The sequence below is a fragment of the Argiope bruennichi genome, chromosome 11 (assembly GCF_947563725.1).
Source record: "Argiope bruennichi chromosome 11, qqArgBrue1.1, whole genome shotgun sequence".
In the NCBI taxonomy this organism is placed as follows: domain Eukaryota; kingdom Metazoa; phylum Arthropoda; class Arachnida; order Araneae; family Araneidae; genus Argiope; species Argiope bruennichi.
In genome coordinates, this window is record NC_079161.1 from 5,460,684 (window position 1) to 5,484,716 (window position 24,033).

Consider the following 24,033-nt stretch of genomic DNA (forward strand, 5'->3'; position numbering starts at 1 on the left):
AGACACCTCTCACATTTTGAGCCAAATTCAACCAAATATTAAACGTTTGGTATGTTATTTTTCTATGTCAGATGTTTGTTTTAATTCGTTGGGAGAAACGCGTCTAAAATACAAATTTAATTTTCGGTTATTATTAATCGTATGCCAGAGATGATTCGCTGAAAATCTCGCCAAGGATGACACGATAGATTCATTAAAAATGCTAAATTCATGCCAAAGCTTAACCTTTCGTTACTATTGTACGCCAATTCCATGCTTGGTGTTTTCTTTGTTAACATCTTCATTGGACTATATGTGAGAACATTTTGGAGAGACTACTCGCGCAGACACACGAATGGTTTTCGGCGAACGACCCCGGCATCTCTCGGCGTCTTTCACGTTGCCCGACGACCTTGACCCGAAATGCTACAGCCTTTCGGAATAGAGAGAGCCGGAATTGTTAAAAAGTGGTGGTACATGTGGTGGGGAGGTCCTTTAACACTGATTAATGGAGACATGTTTTTGTATGATGTAATTCGCTCTCAGAACGATTATTACTGGAGAATATTGCAAAGATAGTCCACTGAGTTAAATATCCGGAAGACTTCGTGGAAGAACTCGTGGAAGAAATTATGGATTCTAATTTAAGTACTTCATGAAAGTGGCGGCGTACATTTTTAAAATGATAGTTAAGACTTCCTTCCAGAAACTGTGCGATATCGAATAAAGCACAGACTTTTTTGGCTAAAATGCAAAATTAATGAATACAGGGCGATTATAATTAAAGTCCCATTTTTAAAATGCTGTAAAAAAGAACCACGGATTAGAATGACTTCAAATTTGAACTGAATATACTGGGAGAGAAGAAAGAAACAATCGCATGGCGAAAGAAAGGAATTCCAAAATGTATCAGTAGATGGCGCTTTAAGCGTCATAACGAAAGTGGATTGGCTGCAAGTGACGTTTCGAATCGAAATATTACGGCTATGACACATGTTGCATATGTGAGAATGTACTGTTCAATGTGCATGATTGTTTCGGTTTTTTGATGGAAAAAAATGACTTCCAAGTCATTCAACAGTTGTGGCACTGTTAGTGGAAAACCCATCCATCACAGCAAGGTCGTATCAGATTGGATGGGAGAAATCGGTTTTTAACCATCCTTAGGCCAAAAACCGCATAAAAAGCAACAATGAATACCCGTTAATTATCGCTAGACTTATACAAAGCATATTCAATATGCAGTCCACTATTTTCCACCACAAGTTGAAATCATTAAAAGCACGTTCCACAACAGACCTGAGTATCTCAGTAGTCATCTTATGAATGTGTTGCGTAATCCTTGCTTTCAATTGAGCTAAATTTGCAATCAAGCCACTGAACACAACATTTTTAAGATAACCCCTCAGCTAGAAGTCACAAAGATTGACGTTTGATGATCGTGAAAGCCATGTTGTTGGAAAATGACGGCTGATAATTCTATGATTTCTGAAATGCCTCTTCAGCAGGTGCATCACTGACTATGCAATGTACAGAGCAGCACCATCTTACATGAAAATGATTCAATCTCAACATGCAAGTTGTTGAAGTTTTTGAATGATCCGATAGCGCAAAAGACTCTCATAGCGTTTACCATTGACGGTACTGGTAACGGTCACTGCAGGACTCATCACCTAGGAAAAAGATGGCCCTGCAATAAACGATGCCGCCAACCCGCATCAACCACTTACATTTACAGAATGAAGCGGTCCTGGTGTATATGCGAGTGGATTTTCCCCTGCAATTTTGTGAAAAGCCTTGGATATAGAAATGGGTTTGTCTGATGTCGAAGCAATTGCCACCCTCTGCTAGATTTCACTTCAAAAGAACCCGTCTCTTCGAATTTCTTAATCATTTTCTTCAGATTCTTGGCAGACGTCAGACTGGCCTTTTTTCATACCCTTTTAATGATGAGATTTATTTTTAAAGTCGCTAGTGCACAATTGCCATTCTTGTGAAAGAGCTTCACAAGCAGAGTGCGATCCTTGACTGAGAGATCCATGCCAATTTGCTCCGACGTCATGTACTCCTGAGTATCTTTTAATTTGCATAATAAGCTGCTTACACTGCCATCTACTGATACACTTTGAAACTTTTTTTCTTACCGTCCCGCACCCACCTTCTTCATGCATATCCAGTTCAAATTTGAAGTCATTCCAATCATTCTGACCTGTAGTTCTTTTTCACAGCATTTTGAAAATGGAAATTTAATTATAATCACTCTCTTTGTCAAAGTGCGCTAAATGGATTGCGTCGAATACTTCATCATTTTACTTAATGTTTGCTTAGTGGTTAATTTTCTGTTTTTATTTTGCGCATTGTTTCCTCAAAGTTTTCAGAAAATTCTGTTTTCGCACTTATATATTTATTTGGATGATTCTCGAAACTTTCTTTTCTATTATTATTTAAACAGATCTCGCCTTTAAACTGGGTTCAGTGCCAGTGCTTCTTTATTTTTTAACATGGTAATGTTTTTAAATTGGCATTACTTTTTTTAATTATTATTGATTTGCGGAATCAAACCTAAAAAAAAAAAAAAAAAAAGAAATGGATCAAAACATAAAACAATGTTATGCTCTGAAATTTCGAACTAATATTTCGAATTTCTAATCTTTCCTGATAAATTTGAGAATAATGGAAGTATTGAATTTACTTTTTAAATGATTGAATCATTTTTTAAAAAAAATCTTTCAATGTACCTTGGAGACCAAACATTAATTACCTTTCTTTAAAACGAAGGAGCGAAAAAAATTAATAAGATGTAAGCGGCTTATATTTATATTCACTAAATTGCTGATGACAGCTGCTTACTTACTCTCAATACACCATTGTTTTTACACAAACATATGCTGACTAGAAAACAACATTTAAATGTATACCAGAAATTAATTGGAAGAGAACCTTCATTTCGGTTATAATCCCTGGATAATATTCCTTTAACTACTCAACAGAGACTTTATGCCTCGTTGCTTTGGATTGAATTGTGCCTTGTTTCCTCAACACAATTGGACAAGAATAACACACGTGTTTACTCAATGCTAATCAAACTTAAGAAGAGTCACAATCACAACCGATTGTAAACTGCTGGAGGGTCCTTGAGGATTTCCAGTTTTGTTTTCTCGAGGACAATCGAGGGTGAATGGGGGGGAGGCAGCGTCTATGGAACAAGGTCAAATGTCTTCATTGTTCAGAAGAAGGAACCAGCAGGGAAGTTCCTTTTCTCCTCGCATTCTTTGAATTGAAACAAGACAACCGTCAAATGATTTCTTAGCAGCCTCAGAGTTTGCTTTTTTAAAAAATTTATTATTGTAACTATCGGGCAGCATTGGATGTCAAAGCAGGATATCGATAAATTCCCTAATAATTCACTTAATTTATCTTTTTCTTATTTTCGTTACACCGGGTCGGATGATCAAATATGCTAAATAGAAACTTGTAGGGATCTGAAAAGCCTGTGAAATTTCAAGGTCTTTTTCTGCACATTTTGCGAAGCTATTTACTTTGATGCTTTCATGTGATTCACAAAAATCAACTATTCACATTTTTTCAAAGTAATCTTTAATTTGAAATCTATCGCACATTAGATACTGAAAGAACTTTTCTAAACTTGACCCACAGTTCCGCGTTTTTTTTTTTTTTTTTACTTCTTCTTCTTCTACTTTTTCTATTTAGTTGCCTGTAAGTCGGCTTGTTATTTGTTATTGCAGAGTTGCTTTCTGTCGGTGCAATTGAACTTGAAGTCATGTGAGTAATGGAGACAACTGATGCTGAAAATTTCACTAAATTATTTTGCTACAAAAAATAATTCATTAAACATTTTTTTGCTTGAAATTCTAATTAATTTTCCTTTTCACTGCAGAAATAATTCTTTGTTTCAGAAAATATTTTTACCGCTTGACCAATGGGATTCTCGTCGGTGCAGAACTGAGCAACGAACAATTATATATAATATCAAGATAAAAAAATTAACTTCTAGGTAATTTCTTTCGTATTTCAAGCATATTAAATATCTAACGTGCAACAAAATTGTCTTCAAGTCATGAGAGCAGGGAGGGCTTCCATCCGAGCAACAAGAAAGTAAAAATAAAATCGTTATAATGCGATAATTTAAGGTAGTTCTTTTGTTTTTATAAAGAGTATCGTATCAAAATTGTCGACTTTATTAATGCCATTAATATAGTCTCTGAAGACAGCTAGTACTAATAAGTTTAAATAATCATGTCAGTCAAATTTGATGGACTGCATTTTATAACAACAAAGGTAAAAATGTTTAAAATATATATTTCCTTAATGGTTGAGTCCTAAGGCCTCTCTTTCATGGGGAAGTTCGTCCCATCATCGATGTGAGGTATGGGGGGTAGCCAACCCTTACCTCTTTCTGTACCCAACAGGGCGGCGAGAATCAACCACCATACCTCAAGCTTCTCATCCTTATTTTTGAAGTGCCCCCTAGTGGGAGAGTAGCCTTAGTAGAGTGGGGGGTATATACCGAAACTCATATGCAAAGGAATGGCACTTGAACTTTATTCTAATGGTTTCTTTCTTTCTTTTTTTAATTCTTTACAAATCTTGTAACGAAACTTTGTACAAAATTCCAACCTCCATTTTTTGAGTTCTAAAGTTACTCACATTGATGGACTGAAATACAGATTTACTTTACACAGATTACGTCCAAAATTGGGCACAGACATTTAGTGTCCAGACTATGTATCAAAAATCTTCTTTCTCACTTGTTCTAATTTTGACTTCCTGATGAAATGGATATAATTCTAAAAATGATTTTTTCAGACTGGAGGGAAGTCCAAAACACGATGAATTTCTAAGATCTCGAAGACAATTTATTAGATTATTGTAATAATTTGTCTTGTTTATTTCATATACAATATGCACAAAGTTAAATTTTTCCTACTTCATTGCTTTACCATCGCACACATTCCACATCCCTATGCATTTCCTTCAATCTAATAATATCGGTTGAATTTTCCGTCATTTAAAATATCATTAAGATGATTTCATTACAAGACATTAAATATTAAATGTTACTTAATGCAATGATTTAATAAAATATTTCCACACTCAATGACAAAACATTTAGTGTATATTATCCTTCCCTTTGAAGAATGGATTCAGCCTGAAAATAAAATATCACTTTTTAATCGATAAACTCCGGGGTTTAAAGTGTTATCTCGGAAATTCATTTCTTATCAATGAGTTAAAACTTCATTTAAAAATAATGGAAACAGTGTATTTCATTCGGAATAAAAAATTATGAGTAGCAAAGAAACGTATTTAGGTTGGGATCCATTAAAGAGTTAAATTATAAAATATTTGAATTGTAATAAAGTGCTCCAATTTTCAATAAAAAATCACAAACTCCAGAGAATCTGAAAAGAAGTATTCATATTAAAATTAAATCTGAAATGTATTTGGTAAATTTTTTCAAACGCCAATCTAAAAGACAAAGTAAAAAGAAGAAAAAAATAAATAAATAAAACTTAGGTTTCTTTTCTTTTTTTTCAATTAGAAAGTTGATATTTACTTCATAAAACGTCTTTGCAGATGGACTCTTTTCAAGCAGACATTTCAGCAAACAAATTTAAATGTGTCTCCAGAACTGCTACCGATTTTGAAACGAAATTTGATACACATGTAGAAAAAGAATATCGGATCAAAATATTGAAATATGTCGGTTTCCACAATGAAAGAATTTTCCATTTGAAATTCTTCCATAATGGAAACCGAGAGTGTTAGTAGTTAATAAAATTTGTTAATGAACTAGGAATGAATAGTTAATAAACTATGCTACTTAACTCAGAATGAGTTATTAATAAATTATGTTAATTAACTCGACAACTTAATTTTGTTTGGCTGAATAAACTTGTCTTTCGAGTCATTGATACCAATATTTTGGCGATGCTTTTAAAAATACTCGATTGTAGATCTTTCGCTCAAGATCTCTCGCTCTCCTTTTTTGACCACTGCACCATGAGTTTTTGTATTACAGATTCATTATTTAAAAATATGCTTTGCCAATAAATGCCTTTTTCTCTTGTAGATACTTGCTAGTTGCCACGGAAGGCACAACGATGTCTTGACAGCTGGTAAGTGGAAAGAAAATATTTCTTGCTTTTAACTGTGAGGAAGATTGAATCACATGGAATGGGATAAAAATAAAGCATACCTATGAACGCTAAGTTAAATTTATTTCTATTCATTAAATTGACTGTGAGATTACTGTTATCCAAGTTTCTATAATGGGTCTATGTATGCCACTACGATAACACACATCCAGTGATACATATACTGCAAATGTCTATCCGGTATTCTTGCCATTCTCGTGATTCCTGTTAAAGAATTCAGCATGTCAGTTAACCGCTGCTTCAGTTGCTGTCAAGTCCTGGGAACGATGATATTTTGACATATTCCAAAACACAAAAAGTTTTCTCCAGAATGGATGGCGCTATTTTCATAGAGGCAGTGGCAAATGTTTTTTCTACCTTTAATTGATCTCTGTCTATCGTTAGTTGATCTTTAGGAGAACTGGGTGTTAGATCCCGGATTCTGTGATCTCGAAACCGACATTTTGCCATCGCGTTTCTTTCTTTTTTCTTTATTGCAAAACATTCGTTCAAAATCGCCCTATTTCAGTCATTTTTGCATAAATTGTTTCATGTTTGTAAAGTTGTTTTTTTCATTCACTCCCTCTTGTAATCCAAGTCTGAAATATGCTATACTTCCTCATGCAATCGAATGCATTTTATTATTTAGTTTAATTTAACTATCCATCCATCGATCTATTTTTAAATAATTTTATTACGTTGATTTATGTTTGTAAAGGTAAAATTCTGTTATTGCTTTTTTACACACTTTCTGACATGATAATTTCTGCATTAGCGGAGTGTTGATCCCAATATGCTTTTTTAATACTTTCAGAATTTACTTATCAATCAGTGGATTAACCTAATTAAATTTTGATTGCAAGCGAATGGTGCCTCTCGGGAGTGAATTTCTGGAAAATGGTTGTTAAATGGCCATGATTATTATAATAAAGTATCCTAAGTGAATGTCCAAAAATAATTAAAATAAAAAAAAAATCTATTTTTAATGCCCTATTGAAAGTTGTTTTTAAAAAGAAAAAGGGTTTCATTCATTTGTTCTGAAAATCTCTGGCAACTTGGGAAGCATTCACGTGAGAAAAGCCACTCACTAAAATTAAAAATCGACGTTGGAGGCGGGGGGGGGGGGTACTGAGAGTTTAAACTATTACTCAAGGCTGAAGAATGTGGAAAAAACAAACCAATTTAAGTGTCTCTTTGAAAGCGGCTTTTTTACGGCCACAAATTCAGTAGGGAACTCATTTCTTTCATGCTTCGTTGAATCTGGTGCAAAATAGCGCTTCCTTTCTCAAGAAAATAAAAGTTCCATGACGAATCTGAAATCGGAGGAGTCGCTGCCTTCGTCTGGAATTCAATTCGTGAATCATGCCTTTTTTTTTTTTTTTTTTTCCTTTCCTTTTCTTTTTGGTCTCAGTATTGGCTTTTTGCTGAGCAGTGAAAAAGTGCGAGGAAAAGCTAACAAGGTCTTGTACTAACAACAGGCCGAATTGTGTTGAAAATGGGTGGAGACGTGCTCCCAAACACAGAGAAGAATGAGAGTGACATCAGTTAAAATGCACAAAAGCCCACATATGGATTTCCGATTGGGGTTACAGGCAAGACGATAAAAAAAAAAAAAAGGAACGTTATAAGTCTGGTTGTTAAATGAATACATTTATAAAATTACTAATTCAATGAATTATAAAAGATTTAGATAATATTTATACATTATCAAACACTGTTGTTGCTATCAGTTTATGTTTGTTGAATTATTGCATCCAAGTAGCATTATGTTCGCTCACTTATTACCGTATTTCTCTTTTACACGCATAGAAATGCGATAATTTAAAATCGTAGCAACTTTATATAAATGAAATTTGACCCACAGATTTAGAATATAAAATGTAGATATGTATTAAATTCGGAACCACATCTTACTAAGGGTTAACCATCTGTCAGTCTTTACTTGTACAAGTATGTAAATTAGATGAAATGACTTAAATGTATGAAATTTGGCATATTATCTTGCTACTTTAATAGCAGCTGTGTGCCAAATTTTGGTTTCAATCGGTCGGTACAGAATGCGTCCAAACAACATATTTGGTTTCCTGGTACTTGTGCATCAACTGCGTCCCAACGACTAATAACCCCCAAAATTCTCCCACAACAGCACGCTTTTAGACTGTTTTGTAACTAATGTTCGACAATGGCACGTGGTTCATAATACACAAATACATTTATCAGAAAATATGCGAGAACGTTTCGGGGAAACCACTATTTCTTTTTAATGTCGCTGTTATTCCACAGTTGCACATTTACCACGGCTAGCTTCAAAGAAATTTCGCATTATTCATGCAGTAAAGTCACAGTGATATAGTTGGTTATTTAATAAATTAAAAAAATCGCTATGGGATATATGGCCCACACAAAAAGAAATGTAGGAATTTAGCTGATTTCTTGATATTTTATTTATTATTATCTTTATAATTTTAAAGATAAGTCCCAGGTGTACTCCTATAGCTGAAGAACCATAGCTTTTTTGTTTTGTCACTATATAAAATGATACTGTAGAAGTTTAATTATAATTATTAAGGATCTTGAAATACTTGTTTTGTAGATTCTCCAAACTGGAATCTTTGTGCATCTTCACTCATTTTACATGAATAATTTAAGAAAAATCGACATGATTCATTGTCCCATTGTTTTTTGATGTATCCCGACAACTGCACGTAAGCAAAATATTGACGTTTTGTAAGGAATGTAGGTTATATGTTTGAGAAGCGATCATTCGATCCCCGTATCACGTGGAAGCCAAATCATTAAGGAATTCAGATTATCCTCAGTAAAGTAATATGTCAACGAAAGCCCTTCGTGGGTCGAATTGTTTGCTTCCTTTCCGACAGTGTGGATTCCTTGCATTGGATTATTAACGGGAAATGAGAAAGTGTAAATGTAAACCGCGAGTCCTACATTGCAAGAGTGACGTCATCTTATCCAAGCGGGCTCACCTTTCCTATGCCGACCTTGCGCCAAATACGCCCACCAAAAGCGCCAACACTTGAAAATCTCGAATCAAATGCCTTTTCTTTCTATTCAAGGTGTGTCACTTGCAAGGTATATTTTAAAATAGAAGAATGCACGAAATTTTATTTTTGCTTCATATACAAATACGAGCAAAGCCTGCTGGGATACCTATTTTTTTTTTCAAACTCATATTTACAATCAGTGTCATATTTTAAAATGCCCCTTGATTATTAAACGCTTTGACTTGACTTGTTTCTCGTTTGTAACGATGGTATGCAATCATTTTTTCAATCACTTTCTGTGTTCTAGAGATCTGAAATGCTGAGCTCTCAGTTGCGTTCAATACACAATTTTAATAGTTTTAGAGAATTATTATCAATGAATCGATTGATTTAATTAAATTTTTACTTTATACTTGTTTCTGAGTCTGGGAATGAATTTGAGAAAAAAAAACTGTTGTCAGGATTTTATCAAATTTAATTATAAATTAACTATTAAAAAGTAAAATAATAATTAAAAAATCTATACTTAATATACTAATAAAACTTATCAAAATAATTGAAAAATTTGTATTCATCTGTTAAAATTGTACACTCTATATGAAAAAGGGTTAAAGTGATTTCATTAAATTTTGTGGAAAAATTATAGTTTCCTTTTTGTCTTTAATAACATATTTTTTAGGGGTTTTTTTTCCCCTTTTCTTTTTTTTTCTTTCTTTCTTTTTTTTCGGGGGGGGGGCAGTATAAAAAAGAGCCGAGTATGAAGAACTCAAGTTTAGTTTGGTTTAGTTATATTAACTTCCCGTTTTTTTTAAAGCAACACAAATTTTATTGCATTGAAAATGAGGGAAAAAAATCTTGTGATCTCCTCTGAGACCGCGGTGGCCAGATGGTAAGGTCTCGGCATCGGAGGGTTTCTGGTTTGAGACCTGATTCCACAGAGGAATCGTCGTGTAAGCGGGTCTAGTGCACTTTAAATCCGTTGGGGCCAAAAGTCTTCCCGCTGGTGTGGCATGGAAGCATGGGAAAAGGGGTCCCAACTCAGATGTAGCCCTCGTCATCTGATCATGGTACAAAATGACGGGGTCCGTCCCAAAATAGCACTAGTGTTGCTTTGAAAACGCGACATTAATGTAGCTAAACTAACTAACTAACTATACTTGTGATCTCCCCTCACTCTTCGAAGTTGCAAGGTCCAATTGCTTGCAATATATTTGACAATCCGCCTGTGTTCAAGTCCTATTCATTTGTTCTTACAGCTCCCACTTCGGATTATGCTTGTATACATTTCGTTCATATGTGCATTCACATTTTCCTTCTTTTAATGATTCACATGCATGTGGAGAGGGTGATTTTTACTCGGAAACCTAATCCAGTTTGTTTCTTTCCCGGTGAATTAGTATATATATAAATCAAATGTACGTGGTACACAAATAGCTTTTATTATTTATTGCTGAATGGCAACAGTCAAATGTAAGCAAATCTTGATACGGACCTTTCAGACAGCTTCATTGAACGTATTTATAGCTATACTTAATTCAAAGTATTATTGGAAATGCTCAGAAGAAGGCTCGCTCAGAACTCCGTTCAGCTAGAGGAAACAAGATGTCAAAGAAATCAAGAAATAGGAATCAAAGAGAAAATTAAATCGAGAGCAAAAAGAGACTCAATAGTGGCCAAATAGGTAATCGCAACCTTTTAATTATGGGAACTGATGACCATGTCTTCCAAAATGGTTTTTAAAACTGAAAAAAGTTTGTATTTTACTGATAAAAAATTCATTTCCATACAATTTTTAAAAATTTATTTTAAATATTTTTTTGATTTAATTTCATATTCAATCTGCAAAAGGTTTTATTATTAAGATGATATTTCAAACTCATTTCATTCTCCCATCAACACATTCAAACCCGTGCTTTTGCTGATATTTAAATTAAGATATAAAAATTGATATCTTTGAGCAATAACTCTGAAAAGAGAGTCTTTCCGCTTTTATTTCGAAGAAAGTAAACTCTTTAATTTGCACTCACAATAAATTGAAACAGATCGTTTCAATTATATTAGATTCGATTAACAGACTAATTAGATTGACGTTTTTCAGTTATATCAAATAACAGATGCAGCTTTAAAAAAAACGCATTCGATTCTGAGAGAACAATTTCGATGCCAAAAGCGGCTGACATCAATTATAGTAATAATGACCTACTTAAACTAATGACTACCCAAAGTAACGACTTGGATTACGATGAATATCTCCTATCTTAGGACTTATGTAATCTTGTCTTACCCAATCTTACGCTACGCTCATCAAAGAAAAAGAAATCCAGCTGCTTCTGAGTAGCCAATTAAAATAAAAGTTTTCATGAGAAACATGGGATGGAGAGGCTGATCCATGCAAGAGGACATCCCCATTCTGCCAAATGAGAGGGAAAAAAAACGCATTTTAGTTAACGATATTTGTTGGCGTCAGGGTTCCCCGCGTTTCCGGTCATTATCCCACCAAGAAGAAAAGAAGCTTATTTTTAATGTCTCTCGTTTTTTAGAAAGCCTGGAAAGAAGCTTTTTAAAAAAAGGAATTACCGACTGTCCGAGGAAAATGAAAGTTCAAACAATGAGAGTTTTTCTCTGCCCATGTTCGAAAACAACCTTGGCGAATGCCAAAAGCTCGAGGAAGAATCTATTATTCAGAAGAGAACAGGTTTCCTTATCTGATCTTAGGAAAAAGACAAAGAAACCGGGAACAAAATGCGTGTTGCGCAACAGACCAGAGGACAGATGCCGTCCGCGGATGAACTTCTCCATCCTAAATCCTTTTAGGGATAACAGTGAGGACAAAGGGCGAAGGAAACCGACCGCTTGAATAAAATGGCTGTGGACGTTTCCGAATGTGAGGTAACTTCAAGGTGAAGCTCTGCAATTTTTCGATTACGTGTCATTCTTGAATAATGGCAGTGGGGAGGGAGGGGGGAAGAGGCATAATTACACCTGGCCTAAAGAAGACAAAACATCAGCTTCTTTGTAAATAATACTAGCTGGTACCCGGCGCGTTGTTGCAGAAGAAGAAATAATTTTGGAAATATCATTTGAAATAGCCATCTTGTTTAATTAGGATTAATAGAAAGAAGGATATTTATTTTCTTGTCAGTAATGAATACATTCATTGAAAATGAAGGATATATAAAAGAGAAGTATAAATAATATTTATTCTATTTTTTTAATTTTATTATTCAAATACAATTTAGGATTGACAATTTTTTGTTATCCGTCGTCAACAAAATAAATTTCGTGGCTCTCCGACTCGTGAGCATCCAACATACAACTGGCCATGGGGATGCATACAACTGGCCATGGATATTCTTGGTTTAAAGCAATAAGTTGGCAAAGTTTATTGCCATCGGATGGTCAGTGTGGCAGCGCATAAAATACGAAAAGGTAAACATTCATTTTTATGTATGCGATATAATAATTGTACTATGCCTATAACCTTCGCGCAATAAGTAGGCAAAATTTTATCGTAATCGAATGAATGGTACGGCAGCGCATAAAATGCGAACAAACAAAAATTCATTTTTATATATTAGATATGAATGAGACACGAGGAAAATGACCTTATTGTCCCCTGTACGCTTAGATAAATGAAATTTGGTTTGTAGATTTTGGAATTATTCTGTGAGGACTGTAGATATGTATCATATTTTGAATTTAATCAGGCGCTTTTAAAACCCTTTTTTCCTAATGCCTTGTTGGTCCCCATATGCGCCATATTTTTATAAGGCGAAGGGGCAACGACCCTGCTTGTTACCGGGTACATTGGTGCATCGGTCAACATCAATGCAGTCATACAATTCTCATCTTCTTCCTAATTGCATTTGATTAATTCTTCGTAAATTACCAGACGTTCTAGCAAAACTCCTTTTTCTTCCCACTCTTTTCAAACCAAGTCAGTAGAGCACCAACACTATGAAATCTGCATTGACCAATGCCAAAAAGCAAAAGCGGTGTGGTGTGGCATGGGCTGAAATGTTGGCTATCTAAACCGTGTTTATTTCCTCTTGGCCCATTTTCACCCAGATATTTCGAATGGCGTTCATCAAATGCTGGTGGAGGGAGAGATGTTTAGTCTGCATGTAGAAGGAGATGGTGATTGCGGTGTTGTCTAGCAAGGTATTATACGAGGTGAAGATGAAGCTATGAAAAAGACAAGTTACATAAAATATTCAATTGAAAATTTCAACGAGCATTAAGATTGGCGAACCAGCTTAATATTCTAGGATTAACATTCGCGGATAGTAGAGAAATATTTATATTTGTTTTTAAATCTGTGTGAGTGTTTTGTTCCCATGATAAGAGCAGAGTCGTAAGCAAATGCATCAATTCCCAAAATTTTATGGAAGGTGTGTGCGTATGTTGTCTAATAAATTCAACTCATCCGAGTTTAAAAAATTAATTACGTTTAATTTTTTCTGAGCTCCTCTAATTTCAGGCTTTCCTAAGGATTTTCGATTTTTTAATTCCGTGACTTTCATTGCGCAGTTTGAAGTTACAAAAATAAACTTCAGTTAAATTTTGGTAAATTGTCTTCGAAAAGATATATAAGCTCTGAACTGGGTTTTCCATTGGATCCCAGCCCCTCCTATTTTTCGCCATCGCTCAATAAGACCATTTTAATTTCCATTAAGAAGTGACCAACTCTGGACAAGATCATTTTAATTACCATTAAATAGTGACCAACGCGCAATAAGAACTTTTAATTGCCACCTAAACATACTTCTAATCACGAAGAATATAAGGAGGAAAAAACATTTACCAGAAGTTATGTGCATATTACGGTTAACGCAATGAATCGCTTATTGTTCACTGTAGTCTCCATTTTTATAAATAATTATCGATTAATCACTTTGACTGTAACAGGGTGACAATAAGGTGTGTTTGAATTTAGATCGGTCCAGTGATTTGTTTTTTTTTATTTGCTGCACAAATGTGGAGCTCAAAAAAGACAAAGGGGGGGGGGGGAAGAGAAGGAATACATTCGAAAAAATTAATTTTGAAGGAAGCATTCTGCTCGAAAATATGATCACACCTATATTAGCAACGCACTGAAGTATTTTGAACAATTTAGCCATTTGAACATTTCTTAAGCACCAGCAAACAAACGGTAATTGTTTTTGGTGTTTCTTGCCGCGGAAGCTGCTCCCAAATTATTTTGGCAACCTTTTCGTTTAGCGAGCCATATCGAATTTCATAGAATGCAGGTGGATAAAAATATAACTTTACAAACAGTATGTTGCCAATCACCGGTAAATGACGCGATCTGAATCAAATATATAATGTCAGTCACCGGTGACGGACACAGAGCTTAAAGTATTTAAAAAAAAAAGAATTGCAATGAGTTGCAGATTAATTATTATTATTTTTTTTGCAAAATTCAACCAATGCAATTATATTTTTTTCTTCTAGCAGCAATAAAAGCTTCACTTTCATTTCATAATGATGCACGTAGATGCCTTTCTGATTTCGAAAGGTCAAAATTGTAGAATTAATTGGAAAGGTGAAGATTCAAAAAATGACTAGTAGAAGCGATTAAAATAAATTTGTAATTTAAGTGATGCTATTAAAAATATTGATAACTTTAAATGTTATTCATAGTCTTTTTACAACCTCAAATTTTTGGTTCCCTGACCTTGATCCCTGGCCATCCAAAAACCTTGATGGAAATTTGAAATAAATTCGCTATTTTTTTTAACTTAAAGAACATTTCCTACTTTTAGCACTATGTAGATTATTTAGACGCTGCAAGCACGGATTAAGTAAAAATGTTTCGACATCTTAAACCTATTGTGAAAGCATTTTTTTCGTTCCGTTCCGTTTTGAAAGCCACTGCTTTCCTATGAAGTGGAATCCTGACATTATGGAGCGGTGGGTGGCGGTCAACGACTGGAATGCAGGCGCCCGGAGGCCAAAGTCGGTCTTCCGTAAACTTTCGAAACCACATCGATAGGTCATCCCCGAACTCTTTGTTCCATTCGGTCGAACGAAAGAACTCTGCTTTCGCACTCGCTGCCACTCGAAGAGATTTGTGCTGAAAGATTAGAATATCAAGAATTGGTAATAATATTAAAACATTCCATTTAAGAGTTAGAATGATGGTGATAACAATATGGATATAACAGTAAGAAAGACATTCCAATGGTAATAGCAGTATTTCTCTTTAATAACTATTCTTTAATTATTCTAATCTTGATATTCTAATTTACAGAATAATAACAGTACTATAATAACAGTATTTATCTTTAATAACAGTGTGGCAGTCGGTGTCCTGGCCTATGGTAGGTGTCCTTCCTTGTGTTCTCTCTGTAAGGTGCTTGAATGAGCCCCCCTGTAAAAGGGATTGTGTAAGCGAGTGTGTGTGTGCTATCTTCATTTGAGCTAGAAGTCAGACTTCTGCCCTCGGGTGCTCAGGGGTCTTTACCCTCAAAAGCCACTGCGCATAAATTTGGCCTAAAAAGTCGCACGACAAAAAAAAAAAAAAAAGAGTATGGCAATAACAGAATAACAGTATTTCTCTTTAATAACAGTATGGTAATAACAGTAAGAAAGAAGGATTCCTTTTGTCCAGACAAAGAGTGCAACCAAAAGAAATATAATCTAGTCTCATCTAATTTCTTCTGGAATTAGAAGAGGAAATGACGTTGAGTTAGAGTGTGAGGATGAAATACAATTGAAGAGATCTTTACAGCAAAGTCACAAGCATAGGCTGAAATTGTTCACCTATGGCTCCTCCAAAGGGAGAATAAAACCTCAGGACCCGGGCTTGGAGGATGGAGCATTGGTTAGAGATAAAAAGGAAGGAGAGATTACTATGTAAGTGTTGGTTGTGGAAAGAAGCGTTCTCTTACTTTGTCCCAGGAACTCAATTCAGCTCTCGCTGGTCTTGGGGATTTAAAATCATCTTTTAACTTAAAAATTATAAATAATTTCGTATATCGAAAAAATTCCAATGGAAAGTTGTTTGCGAGAAGATGCTATAATTCTCCCAAGTTGAACCATTTTTCGAATTTCACACACGCGAGAAATGCAAAGTCAACTCCATCACCATTTCCACCGCCATTTATTGGTTCATTTAGTGTCGAGATTTCTTTGCAACATATCCCTCACCAGCAAGCTCAGTTCCAATCAATTATCGTGTTTACATGCTAGCATGGACTAAACGTCATACCTATAAACATACATGTACTAAGCCAATGTGTTTAATTGATTAGTCATAATAATAACCATCGTTAGTATTAATAATTATCGGGCAGTGTGATAAATCGATTTATCATTTTTATCAACTATTTATATCTATAAAAATTTATTTGCGTGATAAAAATTTGAGTGTTGTCAAAATAAACTATTCAATTAGTTCAAATAATAGCCGATTGTATGCATTAATTATCACCTAAACACAATGTACGTTGACTGGAACAGATGCACGTTTGTTATGTGACTCCGAAATGCTCCCCCATGCTTCAATAAAGTGTAATGCTAACATAAGGAATCTAAGGTGAAGTAAGTGGTTTTTACTTACGTCTCAAAAGTAATATACACCAACTTTTAGGCCCATCCATTACGTCTTAATAGTGTTATATCAAATATCGAATTTGGTCAGTTAACGCTAAAAAATTCAAAACTAATTCACATTACCATGTTTCCTAAAAAGGGGGAAAATTTACAAAATGAATCGCTTTCGGTCAATTCTGGCCAAGATATTTTCCTCTGATGTGATGAAGTTTATAATGGGGGTGCAAGCTCACATTTTGCTTTCGTTATCTGACCACGGTTCAAAATTGTGAGATTCATCCCAAAGTAATCTTCATATTGATTCAAAATGGCACGTTAAATTAATTAAACTAATCTCTACTCTCAAGTGCAGACTTTCCCCTTCTTCGAAACGTGTGAGTGTTTGCTTGTTCTAAGGATGTAGGAGAACAAGCGCTGTGGGCGTTCCTGACCTCTCTCGGCGCCTCCCACTTCAAATGCCCAATTGATTCCGTCTCCAGTGGAGCGTGGTTGAATGACCTCCGCAACACCCTATGCAGGGATGCGGGGGTAACAGAACGGGTCAACATCTCGATGGTTTTGCTCGTTCACTTTCCTTTTATTTCTCAGATCGCGAAAGAACAAGCAACAGGCTTCCCAACTCTGCTTCCTTTCGCACACACACAAAATTATTTGTTTTAAGTACATTTTGAATTTTATTTTTAATGCAACAAGGCCATGATTTACGCAATGTGTTATTTTCGTTTGAATTGAAAATATTTTTTCAAATATGAGCTCTATACGAAGCCAGAAACTTACCCAGTCGCACATAGAAGTTGCTTGTAGCAAATACAGCTAGAAGCTGACGATTGCGTTGATGTCAAAGAGCTGTTTAAGTCACATAGACCTGCTTAACTCAGCGCGATGACGCAGTATTAATATATAAATTAGAGGGAAAATTTGAAATTTGTAAATTTTTTAAATGCACCCATTTTCAAACGATCGATATTATATGTATCGAGATTTTTCTCTTGATATATTGGATATATGAGGATATTGACCGAAAATGAAGATGAAGCATTACAGAATAAACGGGACATTTTAAGACTTCTAAAATTCTAAGAGCAATATGTCTAGCAAAATGTAAAGTTTAAAAATATTTTGACGAGAAAGCTGTTGAAACTGAGTTAAAAAATGTAATTGAAATTTTTAATAACCGTTCATTTTCAGCGAACCAACTGATCGGCAAAGGCGGCTGGCTGTCCCATAAAACAAAATCAATATTTTGTTTTGTGTGTAATATGCTGTTACTGAACCAAACGAACACTCGGTCCATACTGTCGCGAAGGTCTTAATGATCCGCATCCGCATTCCGATCTAAATGAAAAGCACCACTGCCATTGTTCCGTTGCAAAAGTCTTGTTTCGAGACTAGATTATGCGCATCAAGATGTCCCGCTGCCTTCGAAGACAACCACCACGGAGACATTGTTTCTTTTCGGATAATGAGCACTTGCTCGTTCCGCTGGATTGTCTCAATGCAATCCCTTTTGCTTTATCATGAGTAAATGGATGTTGTCAAAAGATTTTTCTTTCTTTTGCTTTCCTTTTCGCTGCTCTGCTTATCTTCTTACTACGATTCCGTTACATCTTCATCTTGAAGCTCTCGTTACATTTCCACAGCACACTCGTGGACGACAAGATGAAACTTTGGCTATTGCCAAAAACAAGTTTTGCAACATCTTAACATTTCCAAAATTATTTTTTCAATGATATCATTTCAGACGTATATATTTTTTAAAATTTTTAATTAATTAAAAAATATTTTTAATGTATTTTATAACAATATATTTATTTTCTGAAGTGAACTAATCATCATTCCTATTATTATTTTATTCTACCTTTTTGCCTCCATTGTTGATGATTAAGATATATAGCTAAAATTGAGGATTATTTTTCCATGATATATAGATTCCAGTACAAGTCACACTTTTAATAAAATTTTTTAAATTTAGTTAAAGGTGAACTTCAAAAGCAAGCAATAGTCAAATTATTTAAAGTGCACCCGTTTTCAAGCACTCTGTTCTTTCTTTTATTTAATTTGTTGTTTAAAGATATCGACAAAAAATGAGGTAAATTAAAATTTTTGAGCAGAGATATTAGGTAGTTGCAGCTTTATTTTCAGGTCACAAAACATTTTAACTCAACATTTACCATTAGTTCATATTGAAAGATGTCATTGGACGGTATAAGTGAAAAATATTGATATTCAGCAAATATTTCGGGCACACACCAAGTGATATGAGAATGTTGGCATTTATCGGAGAATAATGACATTTACCCGATATCGGTCTTTCACAGGGACATTTTTAACTTCTGAATGGGGGAAAAATTTGTTGGTTTCAATTAAGATCTTCAGAAATATTCTTCCTAAGTCATGTTTTGATAACTATTGCAGTAAATAGTGTCTACAATACGTTGATCCTATATACCTAATGGCCTCAAAAAATAGAAGGAAGATGAATCTATAAACATCAATGTTTTCCTTAAAGTTCAACTTGCAATCCCCATTTGTTTTTCATTTTTTTTTTAAATGTTTTGTTATTTTGCTTAATAGTTAATTATATTTGCTTTGGGGTTCCATAGGAATTGCTTTCTGTTCCCATGGGAAGTTTGGCGGGTTTGTTTTTTTTTGTTCTTTTTTTCATGTTCTACCCGTCTAATTAGTTAGATAATCTCTGTTTTATAGGCAACAGGGGCATGGGAAGCGCCGTGCTATGTAAACCCTATAATAAATCTACTTCAAAGTTTTTTTTCCTGTATTATTGTTATCGAAAGAGCTGCACTGAATGTTTGATTCGTTTTCAGTAGGAAACAAGCTGTCGGATGTGGACATCGAATGCAACAGCGACAGCATCGAGGTGACCATCTCGACGTCTGGCGAAGAATTCAACGGCATGGTCTATCCGAAAGGACTGTCCGAAAATTCGAGCTGTCTCGCCGAGTATGAGCACGCGGGATCCAAAATCACCTACAAGCTGCCTCTGAGGTCTTGCAACACTATGAGCCACGACATCGTGAGTCGCATCCACGTGTGCTTTGTTTATATTCGAATATAAAATACATAAGATTTCTTCCGTTTATAAAAAAAATCTTTTCCTAATCCCAAATCTTTTTTTTTTTTTTTTACCCAAAATAACTCTTTTAAATTGAAATATAAAAATAATTCCACTATACCTAGGCTTTTTTTCCTCATGCTTCTCAAGAGCTTATAGCTGTGACTGTGACTGTCTCAGACTTCTGAACAAACAATTCTTTCACTTTCATAATGAGAACTCCATCTGAAGAGATAAAAGTTTTGGACGCATTGCCAAATGTCACTTTCTGCGTTTAATTCACACCAAGGAAATTTGGCTGTCTTTTCTATCTCTCGAATAATCATGTCTCGGATTCGCTTAAAATAGGATGAGTAAGCTCATCATTAATGAAGAAACTACGTTTCAAGTTTAAATTAAATTGATTTTAGTCCTTTTTGTCATGAGGCGTTTCTTTCAAAGACATTACACACTTATCATCGTTTATTTTTGTGACTTTTATATGATTATACACACGATGATCCCGAATTCGTAGTACAAACTTTAAGGATGGTGTGCGACACTGTAACAATCATTTATTGTACTGGAATGTACGGGCTCAAGTGATGTCTCAAACAGAAGAAAAAAGATATGAAAGGACAGAGAAATGACGTCAATGGAAAGAAAAGAAAATAGAGCGACCCCCCCCCCCCTCCTGTCCACCAATTCATTCAGTCCCCATTGCTTTTTATGGATACATCCGAAAAATCTTGTTTATGCGAATCCATCTGATGGAGGTGATAATCTTGTTCACTTCACCAACATTGTCAAGCATGTATCACAGTTTCGAGCAGTTATTGCAAACATTGCACTTGTCAGCAGCCTAGTCACTAAACACTTCGTCTTTACTTTCATCTCATACTTCCTGTTGTTGCCTCCCTTTATCACTTGTGCCCATACATTCCTATACAATAAATAATTATTATAATGTCCTGCACCAGCCCTTAAAGTGTGTTCTATGAATTCGGGTTCACCCTGTATAAGAAAGAAAGAAAAAAAAAGAAAAAGAAAAAGAAAAAAACGTTGCGTAAGAAGAATATTAAAAAAAAAAAAAAAAAAAAAAAAAAAAAGGTTTGTTGATGAGATTTAAAAATCAGAAATTTAAATCTTGAAATGTATTTTTTAATTAATAAAGAATGAATTTCAAACTTTTCAAATAGTATTTAAAATCCTAGGATTCCTTGTTGTAAAGGTTGTAAAGTTCGAAATAGGTAGAATAAGCCGCTGTACCTGGGAACGAATTTTCAATGTGTTGTCATTATTATTATTCCATTCAAGTAACGGCATAAGATGTTGAAGAGTCTAAATTTTTCTTGAGTGCATAATACGTACTCAAAAATATTCATTAAGTAATATTTCTTAAAAATTTCACTAAGCATTTATATGTATTTAATAAACAATTATTTTAATATATTTTTTCCATGACTTGTATTTAAATTTTATCGCTCACAGAAACTTTCCCGATTTCTAATAGTTTCTGAGGTAATTGATAATGCATGCTTCGGCTTGTTGCCACCCTAAAGAAATGATTTGGAGAGAAATTGGTTAGAAACTACTGCGCGCTTCCAACCAAAACTCAGTTTCAGCAATTTGTAGAAAGTCATTTGTATACTGCCATCGCAAAAATTAAAATGACATAAATCACATAGTCGATTTTTTATATAATATCAGTTAAATGTTATATTAAAAGAGAGCTAACGTTATTGACAAGGCTGAGCTCCACTGCGTTTCTAGATTTAAAATCCATTTAAAGTCCATTACCTCACGATAAAAATTGAAGTTACAAAATATTTTGAACTTTTTATACCGAAAGTTAAAATTGAAGTTTCTTCTTAATCATTTTATTCTATATTTCTAATAAATATATAGTTTTTAATGTTTTGCATTTAACACAGCGGATAAACTGTTAAACTTGTTTCTCCAACACCTGCACATCTAAAGTAAACAAATTCTAACATTGACAGAAGTGGAGAAGTGCTCTCTCGCCCAGAGTTAATCAAAGATGGAATTGAACAGAAGCACATATTTTTTTGGTAATCAACAACTCTAAAGATTAAAATGTGCATTTATCTGCAGCTTCATATTTTAATTCGAATTACTTACTATATCCAAATTAAGTTTTTGTTGTAATAATTGCCCTTTATTCAACAAATGAATATTAATAAAATCTTAATACTAGATTTTTTTTATCCATTATTCGCACAAATGTTTATTAACATGTTGATTGCCATCATATGAAATGCCTGCCTTCCAATTAGATGGCCCCTTCTCTACCATAGTCCATGAAGAGGGCTCATTTAATTAGATAAAGTATGTAAATCACAGATGTCAGGATTGCGAGCGTGTTAAATGAATAAAAAATTGCAATTAAATAGCAATCGGACTGTATTGCACGTGTCTCGGTATTTCATTTTCCACTTGGAAAAAATTGTATTGTCATAATTTGCAATTGGTCATTTGGTTTAAAATGGAAAAGATCAATTAAAATATATTTTAATTTTCCAATTTTCAGTCGGAAGGCGTGGAGTACTTCAACACGGTTGTGATTCAACCTCACTCCAAACTGGTGACCAGCCTGGGAAGAGGGTTCCACGTGAGATGCCGCTACCAGAACAAGAATAAGACACTGCACTCGGAGGCCCCTTCGAAGTAAGGCTAAAACATATCCGATTCCATAAACATGGAATAAAAAGATTACTGAACACATTTTAAATTTATGTAAAAAACAAAAAAGAAGAGAAGAGATGGCGGATTCGTTTGTTTGATTTTTGTGACGCGTATTACAATGCGTCTTCTAAAAATTGTCAACGAACTGAACGACATTCTGCTGTTTCGAGTCATCCCTTCTCCTATGTAGAGACAAAATATTTTTTCCAGCTATGTTTTCTATTATATCAGGAACCATGGAATTTTAAAACAAAGTTGTTCTACCCAAACATGGATAAATTTATGGCAAGTGTCTCAATGCATGCTTTCGATTTTAAGTTAAATTGAATCCGTAATATTTATAACCATTTGACTGATTAGATCTATTATTTGCTAACTTGTATAGCTAAAGCACCAGAATAGGCAGCGACTATAACTTGTATATTTAACGGAGTTTGATGCTAAAATTGTGTTTTAATTTTTTTCTTCGGTGTTAAGGTGTTAGAGTATTGAAAATGTTTCAAAGTATTAAGATAATGAATGCTTTCAAGATTTCAGTGAATTAAGCCAGAAAGAAGCATTAGGTGCATTAGAAGTGCTCATTTATTTCTTATTACTTTATCATTTCTTTTTCTAATCCTTGGGCACGATAACAATAACAAAAATATTTGTTACTTGTATAACATGCGCATGGATTTTATTATCCATCATGTTTTAGTTGCTGCCATACAATCATCATTTGCACTTTTTTATCTCAACATCTGTACACATTAGACATTTGATGACTGAACGTTTCCATCCACATATTTTTGCAGGTAACTGGCTTTTTTATTTTATATAGAAATGAAAGATTTTATTTAGAATATTTTAGCCCATTGGAAGTGACATTGTGCTTTAAACTGTCTGTTTAAGAATTTTATGTTTTCATACTAAAGTGTAAACAAACCATTCGTTAGATTCCAGTTTTTTCATTTTAACATGATATCATACACTTTTTATCATAAGCTAGGTAGAAAATACCCAATACTGGCCCTTGCGTCACAGAAAATTTTTTCTCTGTTCGCATAAGTATTTGTTTCCTAATCCGACAAATGGTGGTAAGATGCCATTTGCCAGATGATGATTGAGAAGTTTTTGATCTGCAGTCATATAATTTGATCTCCAGTTTGAAAGCTCCAGTTTGTTTGTTTTCAAACAAAATTATGTAAAAGATTGTACCAGAAGTCTGGTATAAATTTATAGGATCTGAAGTAGCGTATCGTCGTTGTCATTTTGCTGTTCAATCCATAACTTCTCAATGCCTGCGAATGCATAGCCCGAAATAGTTTGGATGCCCTACGTGCAACCAAGGGATCTGACATCGAGATTCATTAACTTAATAATTAATTATTCTTAATTATTTCTATAGTGCATTAGTAAATATGTTTTGCTTCTAAACATTACTGTTTATATTACATGATTCTACAATGTGACCAAGACTTCTCTGACACTCTATGTACTAGAATGGCAACTATTTAATTTAAAAATTTAAAAAAAAATAGAAGGCAATTTTTTTTATAGAATGAAATTCTAATTTAATAACATAGTGCCCTCTTTCTAT

General features: G+C 34.2%; 2 protein-coding genes across 3 annotated transcripts in view; one reads left to right on the top strand and one right to left on the bottom strand.

The window, feature by feature from the left end:
* Positions 1-24,033, bottom strand: part of LOC129956904 (uncharacterized) — a 90,342-nt gene that overhangs the window by 44,941 nt on the left and 21,368 nt on the right. The window lies entirely within an intron of this gene.
* Positions 1-24,033, top strand: part of LOC129956903 (cuticlin-4-like) — a 59,394-nt gene that overhangs the window by 18,404 nt on the left and 16,957 nt on the right. The window contains exons 3-5 of one of the 2 annotated variants that reach the window (XM_056068917.1): positions 6,074-6,119; positions 19,522-19,730; positions 22,300-22,436. In XM_056068917.1, coding sequence (XP_055924892.1) covers positions 6,074-6,119; positions 19,522-19,730; positions 22,300-22,436 — 392 coding nt within the window. The remainder of the gene's footprint in view (positions 1-6,073; positions 6,120-19,521; positions 19,731-22,299; positions 22,437-24,033) is intronic. The other variant, XM_056068918.1, reaches the window with a different exon arrangement.